Raw genomic sequence first — 13,932 nt, forward strand, 5'->3', positions numbered from 1 at the left:
GTAAGCAATTTTATGAACTCTAGATACATAGTCTACAGGTATTGCTCATAATTTAGTGTAACATGCAGTTTAAGGCTACTTCTAACATGAAATCACATTGTTACAGTGAACACTTTGTATTGACCCTTGATAATGAACTTTTCTGTTTATGTTTTAAGGATCAACTGTAACTATTTCAGTTGATGTACTGTTTCTTATAGATACAGAAAACCTAAGCATGCTATGACTTCCTATTTTTTTCCAAGAGCCTACTCTTAAGGAAGAGCAGATATTTACTAATTTATGCTAAATGATAGAGAATCAACTGCTCGGCAAAACAAAGAGCCCCTGCCCCATCCCAAATCCTCCATTTAAACATTCCATCCAAGTCAATGTTCCCAACACCCATGGCTTTCTGTTTCATGCTTTTTTTTTCAGATAAGCATTTAAACATCTTTAGATCATACCGAAAAATCAAGAATCAGAAAACAGCTTTCCAAAACAAACCTGCACTTTTAGCAAGTCCAAAGGAACAGGCACACAAGCATGTTTCACAGCATATGCTGTGTCTAACCCAAACACTAGAAGCCTTGGATCCATTACCAAGAGGATCACGATGTGAAATCAAAAGACAGTAACACAGAACTGTGTATCTAATTCCAGACACCTGTAGTTTAATTACATTTCACAACAAGGCAAGCATTGTTGTGATGCATTTGAACTTGAAAAAGCAGTTATCACCAGTTTTGGTGAGTCAACACACACTAATATCTCAAATCAATTCTGTGAACAATGAAGCCAAGTTTTCCTTTTCAGTAATTTTATTCTAATGTGAAACATGAAGAAACAAGCACCCAAAAAACTCCAATATAGTATGAAACTTTAATAAAAGTTGCTTAAAAAACAAAGAGCAAAATTTTAAAATAAACTGACTTGACCCCTAATCACACACATCTTTCTGACATTAGGAAGAGTACTTTCAGACTGTCGGGGAAAAAAAAGAAACAAAGATCTGCTGTTGAAACATTACTCCCAAAGACTGTTGAAATGCATAACATGAAGCTTCAGAGACAGACAGTTTTATTAACAGGAGGCTTAATTTTAAACAGTATATACAAATCACATGACTTTTCCAAAGTTGGGACCACCTAGTACTCTGTCAAAACAAAATTATGCTAATGAATTACAGAAGCATCTGTGTAATGCAACCGCCTCTTTATTGAAGTACACCTTTATACAATCCTTCCACGCATTCCTGTACTGTGAAATCCTCTCAGGACGCAGAGCTGCACAGGTTTGCAAATCTCTCCTACACACCACATGAATAAAACTGTTGCCACTTGCACCTCTCAATTTTGCCTGCCCATACACTTCAGTGTTCCATGGTATGCAACACCAAATAGCACTGTTCTTCTTTGTCAAAAAAAAAAAAAAAACCAAAAATAGTTTGAAGTTTACTGTGTTTAAGTACAATGATTTGCAGGGAATAGCAGGATTTTTTTCAGGCAATGTCCAAGTCTTAAAATTTATCATAAGCCAAGCAAGGATGAACCAAAAAATTTCTACTTTTCACTTGCGTAATTACTTCCTTTCCATTTCTCTGTTTTTCCATGGAAGGTTTCACTGCACAACAAATAAAATGGTAACTCTTTACAGACTTTGAATACAACAGCACAACTTTATTGCAAAAATATATAGTAAACTCAGTACTTTCAGGTTTTGGAGAAAAATAAATTTTATCTCTGAATTCACCCACAGCAGTAATTTACAACAGAGTTGCTGAAGATACAAGTTTCTTCCATTATAGCCTAATTTAAAACTTTATCTGGACTCCAATCTTCTACTAATAATCACCATTTTTGTTCTCTTAGCAGAGACTCTATGTGAGGAGTTCAAGAGACATGTGAGAAACACTAATATCCAACTAGTGTCAAAGATCCTTTCTCAACTGATTTGTGTAATCCTAACAAATCAAGCTACTTAAACAATAATTATTATTTTCAACTGAAAACATTTAAAATGTACTATAAAACTCATATGATTTAAGTTTGAGGTTAGCTATACTTGTGGCAAAAGTCTTATTCTGAACAGTTATAATTGCAATATATAAATTACTAAAGGTTATACCACACAGAACAGCTTGAATTTTACAGAACGATTCTGCTCATACTCATAGGAATTAGTTTGGTAGACATATCAGCAAAGGGCATAATTCAACTGTTCATACAGTGAGAATTTTGGAAAAAAAGAAAGATACATACACAAAACAATTGATCTGTGTACACTGAGAATTCATTCAGTTGCAGAATAAAATCAGGACTTTAAACAAAGCTTTGACCTGTGAACAAAGCAAATTCAGCCAGCTTTTAACCAAATCTAAAAATAGCTATCTAATTTACAATGGCTTACAAGAACACCACTGAAGAGCTTCACCGACTTTATCTATTTCCCTTATCCAAGACTATGTCAAACGAATCTCAGTTTCTCAATAAGCACTGTGTCCAGAAGAGTTTACCAAACTTTTATGACGAATAAGAATCTGTCCAGCTTCTCCACATATTTGTAAGAGGAAAATCCACCACACCTCTCTCCTTGCGGTGTTTCTCATGTAATGGCTAAACCAGTGCTCTGTTTTATCAAGACCCAGCTGTTTTACAATTTAAACAATCCACAGGTTCTATCCTGGAAATACTATAAAAACCAATCCAGATGCATTTGTCACAGCACTATGAATATCTATTCTACAACTACTTGATGAACAGCTACCCTAATAGAAGTTTTACTTTTCTGGAACCTATAGGTCTGTCATTTAAATCAACAACAGCTGCCATAGCTTCATCACGAGACTCAAATGCAACCATTGCTTCTCCAGTGGGCATGCCTTTTTCATTGTATTTTAAGCACACGGAACCAGGAATCACTTGGTAACCATAAAAGAAATCCAAAATTTCATCCACCGAAACGGTAAAGGGCATATTCTGCACTTTAATGACAGTTGGCCCCGGCTTCCCAGACCCTGTTCCAAAGCCTGGGGGTCCACCAATATGTATGTTTCCTGGTCCAGGTCCAAACCCTGGAGGTCCACTTAAATGTCCAAGACCACTAGCAATTGCTGGAGGACCAGCACCGAAGGCAGGGGGCCCACCTAAATTGCCAGGACCATTACCAAATGTCTGAGGACCCCCTGCAAAACCTGCTGGTCCACTCAAATTAGCAGGACCACCTGCAAAACCTGGTACCTCAATATTTGCACCAGGTAAACCACTAGCTGCAACTGTGGGTATTCCTGGTCTAGAATCAGGAAAGCCACCTATTCCAGGTGGCGGTAAAGGGGGACCAAATGTGCTAGACCCACTGAAGTTACCAGGGAAATTAAACGGAGGACCATTGTTTGTGTCTTTAGCATTTCCCCCCAAGAAGGCATGCTCATCTCCACCAGGGCCCGGTGCTCCTGGCACAGCTGCATTTCCCTGGATTGGTATTTTCAGGATCTTTTTTCCTTGAGATGCTGGGTTTCTCTCAATATCTCTCATTTCTTCTACAGTTATCAAACGCAAATTAACATCTCTTCCATTCAGTTTTTTACGGTGCAAGCGTTCTGCCTTATGAGCATCATCTTCAGCTTTAAATTGAACCAGTGCTTGTCCTAAACCTTGGCCATTATTATCAACAAGAATTTGTACAGAGTTTTCTTCTACTGCCAGTCCCTCTAGAAACTGAAGTATTTCAATTTTTGTTATATTGTATGGAATATTAGATATATGCGCACACAGTTTTGGCAAGCCTGATTCTCCCTCAGCATTCATCAGAATTTCCCTCTGGTCATAGCTGAAGTTCTGCAATCTTTTACGAATCATATCTATCTTTTCTAACATTGCCTTTTTAGTAATTGGATGTACCTGAATGAAGCGATTACCTATGTACTGCTTATGATGACACAAAGCTGCTTTATAATCAGCTTCATTCCTGAATTCAACAAACCCCTCCCCAATTGCCTTCCCATTAGGTCCATAAGCTATATAAATGCTGTCCTCAACTATATCCAGCTTTTTAAAAAAATCTATCACATGTTTGTTCTCTGATTCAAAGGGAAGACCTTTCAAATAAACACAGAAACCGTGCTCATGGGGAGATCTTGACCGTGACCTTTTCTGTCCAGTGGGAGATTTGGACCTAGGATGAGCCTGGGAAGGAGGATGTGCCTGCCCAGAGGGACCCATGGTTTGCTTGAAAGTTATGTGGCCTCCAGCAGCTACCCACTGTCTCTCTGTTGCAGGACTAACTTCAACATAGCGCTGAATCATCAGCATTCTGTTTCGCTTCAGTGCTTCAAATGTATCTTGAGGAGAAAAAAACTTAACTAGTCCATTTCCATTATTTCGACCTACATGATCCTTCAGCATATGGACTGCATCCACACGGAGCCCAAGGAAAAAGTCTTTCACATCAGATTCTGTTGCAGTAAAGGGCATTCCATGAACGCTGACATACAAATCATCTGGATTGATTGGAATTGGCTTGACACTACCTTGAGAATTCATCTGGATAGGATTTACAGGATTCATGGGACCAATAAACAATGGATTCAAGCCGCTGTTCATATTCACTGCTGCTCCAGACCCATTCATTCCAGTGGGTAAGGGTGCTACGGGTGGAGGATTCATAGGAGGCATTCCTGATATGGGAGGCAGAGGCGTCATTGGAGGTACAGGGGGCACAGGGGGTATCGGAGGAACTGGAGGAACAGGAGGCAGTGTGGGTACAGGAGGTGGAACAGGTATAGGGGGAATAGAAGGCATTGGTGGCAAAGATGGCATAGCTGGGATAGGAGGGATTGGTGGAGGAGGTACTGTGTTCATTGGGGATGCTGTGCTAGGTATAGTTGAGCTAAATGTTGGACTACCAAAAGTACTCCCAAGATTTGGAGGTGCAGTGCCAATACTGGCAGTAGAAAATGTGGATATGTTTTTATTGCTTTCATGCACCGTAGTAGAAGCAGTTACTACACTAGGAGAAGGATTATTAAAGTTAGGTACAGTAGTAGGTAAGTTAACCCTTCCACTCATTCCAGAACTAGGTGGTGGTCCCGACCTGCTAGCATTTGCTGGTGGCACATCTAGATTGGCAGTTTCAAAACGCCTACGACTGAGCTCTATCATGTTCTGCATTTCAGTTTTACTGCTCAGCAACAACGTTACTTTTGACCCTTTAATTGTACCACCTGTGCGCATCATACCAAGCCTTGCATCTTCATCAGTGGCAAAAACGATGAAAGCCTCACCCAGTTCACCCCCTACAATATGCACGCCCCCATCGGGAATGGTCAATCCAGAGAAGAAGTGGCGAATGTCCATGGTCCCCGCCACAATCGGGAGACCTTGCAAGCGGATGACCACAGCCATGCTGCGCTGAAACAACACACACCTGCAGATGAGAAAAGGCAACGGCTATGTCAGACTACTGTTCATGACACCATGCAATTACCTAGAGACACCATCTACTATATTTCTTTTTATACACCTAGTAACATCTTGCAAAGATTAGGCGTGTTTATATTCCAAGTTCCTTATTCATGCTTGCTTACTTCATACAGACTGAAGTATTAAACATTTACCAACATAATCAGTATACATTTTGCGCTAGAAATTCAAAAATAGCTGTTATACTAAGATCCACAAGTGTCAGTTAAAAAAACCAAAGGAACATCAAAAATCAGAACTATTACAGCACTAATTAATGGAATGTAAGCAAAAGGAGTATTTTAGCCACACAAACCAAAATTAATTTACTGTACACCAATACGGTATCCACTGTACCTCACAACGTGGCTGAAAACTTCTGCACAGCTATAGGAAACAAACAATTCCCTTTAATTTGGGGAAGGATTTTACCTCCTGCCAGGTGAAGACAACAAAAAACATAACAGTGGGTTGGTAAAGAACAAAAACCCATTACGGACAACTAGCAACCATGAAACCCATAAGACATCCTGACAGGGAGCATCTATATTATACTGACCTGATGTTTTTTCTCCTAGAAAAGGACCCATCCTAGAAGAGGTCCAGGTGACCTGAAGCTTGCTATTATAAACTAGCCCCAGACATTTTGTGACAATAGAGACCTCATCTAAATTAAATTAACATCTATGCATATCTAGGTAACTATATGACCTTTACAATTTTCAAAAACAAGGTTATTTTTTAAAAGTTGCAGATATTCTGTCTAGCATGACCTCTTACGTCTCAGACATCAGTAAATGAATTTTATCTCCACAGCTGGCATTAGTAGATGCTTAAGGTAATTCTGAACAGCTAAATCTGAACAGTTACCTTGTGACCTCGAAGTCTGAGGTCATATCAGAAGTTGAAGATAAAGAGGAAACTAGATACTTGTCACTTATGCAAACCTTCAGCAAAGGCTGAAAGCATGATATTAAATAGCATAATTCAACATGTCAGAAGCCAGTCTCTCATCCTAAACCATCAGCAACGGCACCATGCTTCACTTGAGCCACTTAATCTCTGAAACTTCTTGACTTCCTAAATACAAGCCAGTTCAGTAACTGTATGGAAGATCTCCAAGGCTCCCGTAAGTCACATACCAATAAGTGTTAACTCAGCATTTGAAATCAAGGATGAACCAGATCACAGAATCACACAACTGTTTAGGCTGGAAAAGACCTTAAAGACCAGGTCCAACCAGATGCCCCAATGTAACACCACAAAGCTATGCATCAAAGACTTCCAGCCACTACCAAAGCTCTGACCAACCACAATCAATAACTGCCTCCCAGCAATTCAGCTATATCCCAGCATACAGTGAAATCTCTAAGCTGGCTCCATTTGCCTGGCCAGGTCATCCAAACGCTTTAGAGAAGACAAGTCTTGAATGACTAGGTAAAGCCACAGTTTAATCAGGTAAGGCTGAATCCAGTACTTAATGAAAACAAGAGCAGCAATTCTTCTATGGGGTGAAGAAGCAGCAATTCTTTGGTTTGCGTAATGGAATCTCAGATTACTAAAATGAGACCTTAAGTACTTTGTTCTGTTAACCAACACACCAGAGCTAAATTCTTCAACACATTAATGAACTCAAGCAACATCCTGGGGTATTATAGGGCATTGCCCCACAACTATTATCAGACACCACAAAAATGTGAAGGACTTTTCTCTCTCAAGGAAACAGCAAACAAGCCCATTTGCACAAAGTCAGCGCTGCTGCTCTAGTCACTGTGCATGAATATTGGATTCCTTACTACACCATCCTGAGAGACTAGAACTTGCAGTTCATAACATAAGAAGATTAAAAAAAAAAAAAAGAAAAAACACCACTAAGAAAACCCCTATTCCATCAAGGAAAGAAAGCAACAGAAAGGCTTATACTATATACTAAGCTTCAGGGACAATTTTTTTTGAGAGCAACTTTCTCCTCTCCATGGTGAGGCAACAGAAGGAACATCCTTGCTTTTAGTTCTTATAGTGGAATTACATTTAATCCGAAAATAAAATTCATTGCCCAATCATTTTCCAACAACAAAATAACTTGCCCATTAGGAAAAAAAACACAAGTCAAAGTAAGGACAACCTATGCTATCTAAAGCATCTAAAAACATATCTAATATTTTTTGCACTGTTTTAAAAAGCAGTGTTTTATAATGATTCTGTTTTATTTTAAATTTGCCTAGCATTGATGGCAATCTCTGGAATTAAAGATAAAATGAAATTTCTGCCTCCGTTAAAGAAGCTATATTAAAGCTTATTGTAAACCCAAGGTTTATGTTGTGCTACAGAATTGCTTCTGAATTAGACGATCCTGAGGCAAGCAAGTGGTATAAAAGTATCCCTGGCTTGGCACCTATGCTTTCAAAACTGGAATACTACTAAAAGCAAATCTTGCCAAGAGGTTTAGATTTCTTCTACTACCTATTATGCATAGAAATTAGTTTCAGAAATTTTATGTATCAGAAGTTAAAGACATTTGAAGCATCTTGTGTTAAGCAAGAGACTACTTTTAGCTATTTCCTTAATGCAAAAGGGATGACAATCTAATATAGCCATTGGTTGAACAAAGGCAACAGGGAAGGTGTGGGAAGACCTTGTACAAAAGTCTGCTGGTTTGGAACACTTTGCATTCTTTAACAGAACTGACACATGCTAGATAACTGCATTTATAAATTATTGCAGCCCAGAGGATAAACCAACAGATGAAGTCACAGAAGAGTTCAAGCATTTGAAAATTTACATAACTTCTGGGATAATGCAAATATTTCAGTTTTGCATTAAATTCAAAACTTCATAATAAATGCTAAGAGAGTACTTGCAGTTTTGTTCCTAAGTACTCTATTCAGATCCACTAAATCACTACTGACAAAAAATCTAAAGAGCCGCTTAGGCATATAGTTACTAAAAAAACTATCTGCAATGACTTCAGTGTAGTTTATTCCACACAGAGTATTAAGCAAATGCTTACTTAATATTAAGCAAGAGCTGACAATAACATGGTCTGAATAAAAAGAATTTTAAGGACTTGACTAATCAAATATTTTTAACAAAGGAACACATAACACAGCTGCTTCATTTTTTCAGAATTTCAATACTTAGACAAAGTAGTAGTGTCTGTTGTGTTATTTACAGAAAAATCTCAAGGACCAAAAGGGCCAAATTTTAAATTTCTAAACACTCACAAACTACATTTTTTCCAAAATTAACTTAGGAGGTAATAACCCACTTGCTCAAATTTTCCAAGTAATGAAAATGCAAAGCCTGCTCAAATATTTCACTGTTCACTTGCAAAGACCAGCACATGCAGAGGCAACATTAACTTCAGAGACAAAACAGGCCACACATCAGTTCTACAGGCACTGAAGGCTTTTTTTGTTGGGCTGTCAGTTCTCAGGCTGCCTGTTTGTCTCATAGTACAAAAAGGTACTCCAAGGCAGAAGTGGGTTTCATTGCCATTTTGTGTGTTTTGTATATTTCTGGAAAGACAACATCCTAGGAGCGTACTATGGACAATCCATCCCCATTAGCAAGTTGTGATCAAAGCTGGAGATTTACAGGCTGCTGACAACCAATGTGATTCAACTCATTTGATGAATTTTAACATGTATTGACAGAAATATCTTTTAAAATGTTGATGTTACACTGGAAGAAAAGGTGACAATACTAAAAGATGACAATATAAAATATTGTCATAGTATCAAAATACTAAAAGATGTAAAAGATGACAATACTATTTATCTCTAAATGCGCTAGTTACTAAAATAGTAATAATTTGGGTCCTACATATAAATTCATGAGCACACCAGATTAGCCTTTTAAGATGTATGGATTGTGCAATAGAAAAGTTCAGAAAATTCATCCTTGCCCCTGGGATGAATACCCACAATACCCACATGATACACACACACACTCAAAAACATATTTGGCAATTGTTGGATGAAGACTAAGAACCTCAGAAACATTGGTACTGTAGGAGGAATTTTAAGCATGAGAGTGTCTCACAAAAGTTAAAACTGCAAACTACAGTTTTGTCTTTTACTTAAGGCTAAAATCAACCTGTTACAGTCATCTTGGGGCCAATTCAAAACTATCTGACCCCTTTAAGTTCTGCAAAACCTAATTATAACCAATTGATGTACACTTCTATATTCCAACAGTTACAAACACACAGACCTGTGGCTTATAGCAAAGTAACTGCATTTTCCAACAGTGCAAAATAAACGGCAGAGTGCTCCAGACTACCACATGCTGATGAAACAACAAAATATATTAGTTTGCCAAAAAAATCTGTTTACAAGAAAAACATTGCCAAAAGCACCACCACCAGTAGTGAGTAGACAAGCTACAGATTGACTCATGTCTTTTGAGACTTGATAAATTTACAGATGCAAAAAGCTCCATGTGTTTCTTAGGATATACTCAATATGCATATAAAGAAGTCTTCAATTCAAAAGCTCTTACCTGCAAAGACAGATGTTTTTTCTTAACAAGTAGCAGAAGCCAAGCCAATCCTGTGGGCAACCAATTAAAACCAACTTTTAGACTGCAATAAAGAATAAATGGAGGCAAAAATCAATGCAGGCAACACAATAGCAGCAACAGTCCACAAAGAACTGTATACACAGAATTTCAAACCTGCAACCACCACAAGGCACTGCAACATAAAAGAATCATAAGGGTTCATTTTCTAGACATAATCTCTATATGACTTACTGGCAATTGCATTGTAGAGCTTTTGTATGGTTTGAAAACATAAAGATGCCTTCCACAAAGAATATAGAAAGAGCCAGAAAGCATTTAAAGAGCCTTCCAAATTTTCCCATCACCAATAGGTGAACAAATCTCTCTTTCAAAGGCAAAGAACAAAAGTTAAATACTTGAAAGTCCTGAATTTTACCAAACCCTTGCTCCATCAATAATGGTATTCCTTTCTCCAACTGTGGATCTACTTACTTGAACAAAGTAGGTAGAGTAAGCCACGCCTAAGAAAACTATCCTAGAGCTGCACCTGAAGAATTCTTGAGTCACACTAGCCGGGTGAAACTAAGTGACATTTCACAGCCATATCTATGCAGTCAACTCCACAGAGCACACAGCAAGAACTCCTGTAAGATGCTCTACTTTCATTTGTAATCTGCCATTTCATTACCCAAATCCTCATCAAATGCCCATTTTTTTCATCTCTGTATAAAAAATATCTTCACAGGTTCACAGATGAACAAAAAAGCCAAGCATTTTAAGTGGCAACACAAATATTTTGTATTTAAAAATGGGATGGAAAACCTTTGTTCTATCATTACTTGGCAAACCACCTCACACTAAAACTGTGATTCTTTGGAAAGCCATTGAGGAATGAATCTCACTAAGAACAGATAACTACCTCCTTCTCACACAACCCCAACAACCTGGTTTCAGTTACAAGCATCATTACCAAAGTGAACTTAGAGCAAAAAGTACTAACAAACAAACTCCCTAACAGAACTAAAACAAACATAACTATTCGCATATCTTCTAGGTCATTAATGGTAGACTTACAAGTGAGAAAGATGAAACTACACTTATATTAAAATGGCAAACGCATTTAGAAAAATAAGACTTTTGTTTATTAGACCTTTAGGAGAAACATGCAATCCTATATTAGAAGAACTCAACTATATACTTTCATGTATAGCAGTGTCAACCAGAAGTTTACAATGACAGAAAGAAATGCAATAACCTGAAAAACTGTTTTATGCAAACCCACACCTGCTTCAAGCAGCAGATAAATCTTTCATGCACAAGGAATTTCCCATTTAGAAGAAAAGCCTAAATCATTAGATGGACTTCCAGTATAGCAACCATGTTCCTCTTCACAACTGAAAACAATCTGAAGATCTGCAGTGGACTAGAACAACACAAACAAAACAAGGCAGCATTCAGAATAGGTGCAAAACTCCACTCTCCTATGTTTAACTTCTCCACCCAATACCATCTACTTTTCATTTCAAGTCTCATATCTCTCAACTTTAAGGAAAACCATCCATGCCTTCTGTAGGCAAAAATAACCTTTCCAATCAACAGAATACACAAGAGCACATTAACTAGACGAGCATCAGCTAGAGCACAGGTGCTCCCACACAGAGCTGGCACTGCATCTCTGGGAGTTCTCCGGAAAACCTCCACAACACCCTGTCCACTATACAGAAAGGTCCAGCATCCATTGGACACACAACAAATTATTAAACCAGAGGAATCCACCAAGGAAACAACCATCCGATTTGCCTGCCTAACCCTAGTAGATCAAGGTGGGGAAGTAAACCACTAAGAATAACAGTTAAGTTTGAGTAAAACCAGAGCCATGAGATTTTTTGGAAAGAAAACTCTCTCTGTGTATTTCCGGGGCTCATTTGAACGCTAATTAGTTTTTTTTGTTTTTTGGTGGTTTTTTTTTTTTTTTTTTTTTTTCCCTGGGAAGGGTGGCTTTAAGTTTGTTTTGTTTTTTGGGTTTTTTTTTTTTTTAGTTTAGAGATTTTGGGGAAGGAGGGCGATATTTTGTTTGGTTGGTTGTTGCTGTTGGTTGTTTTGGGTTTTTTTTAGCGGAGCTAACTTTTACTAGCAGAAGAGACTACTGAACAGCAACTCTGCAGGTGTTTATAGGGTACCCCCGACGAGCGTTGACAGCGCCGCAGACACCGGGGACCTTCCTCCCCGCGGAGTGCTTGCCTCGCTTCGTCCCCAGGGGTGGGGAGGGGCAAGGCGCAGCAGACGCGCCTGAGCACCCCAGGGATGGAGACACGCCAGGGCCCCGCGCCGACAACGGGACCGCAGAGCACCCCACACCCGGCCCGCCGAGCGCCGCTCCGGACCGGTCAAATCCCCGCCTCGGGCCCCGGCACTGCCCCCGCCCTGCGGCCCGTGCCCCGGCTCGGGCCCCAGGGCCACCGCAAGGTCACTCGGCCGTCCCCGCCGGACGGGCCCGTGGCGACTGCGTTCGGCCCGCACAGACTCACCTGCCCGCGCAGCTCGGCGTGCGCGGGCGGCGAGGGGGAGCCACGGACGGGGCAGCGGCCGAGGCCGGCCCGAGCCGCGGGCCTCAGTGCGCCGGGCCGCAGCGAAGCACGAGCGGCCCCGCTCGGCGCCCCGGGGCGGGAGGCGCCGTCCGGCCCGGCCCGGCCCGGCCCTTTGTGCGCGAGGACGCGCCCGCCCGGCCTCCCTCCCCGCGTCTCCCCGCCGAGAAGCGGGCTCGAAGCGCGGGACTGGGCAGGCAGCCCGGCCTGCCCGGGCGCCGCCGCGCTCTTACCGAGGGATCTGTACGGGAAAAAGGGGTTAGAATGGAGCCACCCCGCCCGGGCCCGCGGCGCGCCGAGCCCCGCGCCACCAACCGCAGCCGCACAAAATGGCCGCCGCGATGCGGCGCCGCTGGGGGCGGGGGCCGGGCGGGGCAGCACGGGAAAGGCGGGGTCGCGCGCGGGTGGACGGCGCTTGCGCCGGACTGGGCGGGGCCCGTGGCCGGAGCCGTCCCGGGGCCCGCAGCCGTCCCGGGGCCCGCAGCCGTCCCGGAGCCCGCAGCCGTCCCGGGGCCCGCAGCCGTCCCGGGGCCCGCAGCCGTCCCGGAGCCCGCAGCCGTCCCGGAGCCCGCAGCCGTCCCGGGGCCCGTGGCCGGAGCCGTCCCGGGGCCCGCAGCCGTCCCGGGGCCCGCAGCCGTCCCGGGGCCCGCAGCCGTCCCGGAGCCCGCAGCCGTCCCGGGGCCCGCAGCCGTCCCGGAGCCCGCAGCCGTCCCGGGGCCCGTGGCCGGAGCCGTCCCGGGGCCCGCAGCCGTCCCGGAGCCCGCAGCCGTCCCGGAGCCCGCAGCCGTCCCGGGGCCCGCAGCCGTCCCGGGGCCCGTGGCCGGAGCCGTCCCGCGGCCCGCAGCCGTCCCGGAGCCCGCAGCCGTCCCGGGGCCCGCAGCCGTCCCGGGGCCCGGGCGTGCGCAGCCCTCGCGGCGCCGCTGAAGGCTGCTGCTGAGGGCACGGGGACTCAGGGAGAGCATTGAACTTCGAAGTAAGAAAACAACCCTGAGATCGGCTGTTTCTATCCTCTTGACGTACGACCAAGTTGCAGAATAAACATTAAAGACTCCTGGGAGCCGATGCCCCGTGCTGTGTTTTTCCTTGGCTTGACTGAATACAGCACTGATAACCAGGCAGTGCCCTGAGCTCGGGGACCCCGGACTCTTCTGGGTTCTCCGCCACTGTGCTTCAACGGACACAGGCACAGCAGCACCAGCCATTTCCAGTGGAAAAAAAAAAAAAAAAACAACCCTGTTTAGTCCTCTGCAAGAAACAGATAAAAATAAATAATTACCTCCCTTTGCAAACGCTTTTGCAGTGAATGTTGGAGTTCAACAACTCGGTTAACTTTGGCCCTGATTTCTCTTAAGGGTGAAGACCAACAGATTGTCGTGGTTGTGCTCTCCTGAGGCAGAGTGATCCAG

At 42.6% G+C, this 13,932-nt stretch overlaps 1 protein-coding gene across 3 annotated transcripts; it reads right to left on the reverse strand.

Moving 5' to 3' along the window:
• Positions 1-842: 842 nt before the first annotated feature.
• Positions 843-12,887, reverse strand: RBM12 (RNA binding motif protein 12). Of its 3 annotated transcripts, none has more exons than XM_030288840.4 (3): positions 12,760-12,887; positions 9,942-10,023; positions 843-5,403 (listed from the first exon to the last, which is right to left on the reverse strand). In XM_030288840.4, the coding sequence occupies exon 3, from the start codon at positions 5,379-5,381 to the stop codon at positions 2,742-2,744; it is 2,640 nt and encodes an 879-aa protein (XP_030144700.2). In that variant the 5' UTR covers positions 5,382-5,403; positions 9,942-10,023; positions 12,760-12,887; the 3' UTR covers positions 843-2,741. The 3 variants fall into 3 exon arrangements, with proteins under 3 accessions (XP_030144700.2, XP_030144702.2, XP_030144701.2); XM_030288842.4 differs by having other exon boundaries at positions 9,942-9,991; positions 12,760-12,860; XM_030288841.4 differs by lacking the exon at positions 12,760-12,887 and adding an exon at positions 11,226-12,331.
• Positions 12,888-13,932: the final 1,045 nt, after the last annotated feature.

The sequence above is a fragment of the Taeniopygia guttata genome, chromosome 20, assembly GCF_048771995.1.
Source record: "Taeniopygia guttata chromosome 20, bTaeGut7.mat, whole genome shotgun sequence".
Lineage (NCBI taxonomy): Eukaryota > Metazoa > Chordata > Aves > Passeriformes > Estrildidae > Taeniopygia > Taeniopygia guttata.

Bases quoted from the DNA above. Each gene is read 5' to 3' on its own strand.
- RBM12 (XM_030288840.4), bottom strand. From the start codon at position 5,381: ATGGCTGTGGTCATCCGCTTGCAAGGTCTCCCGATTGTGGCGGGGACC.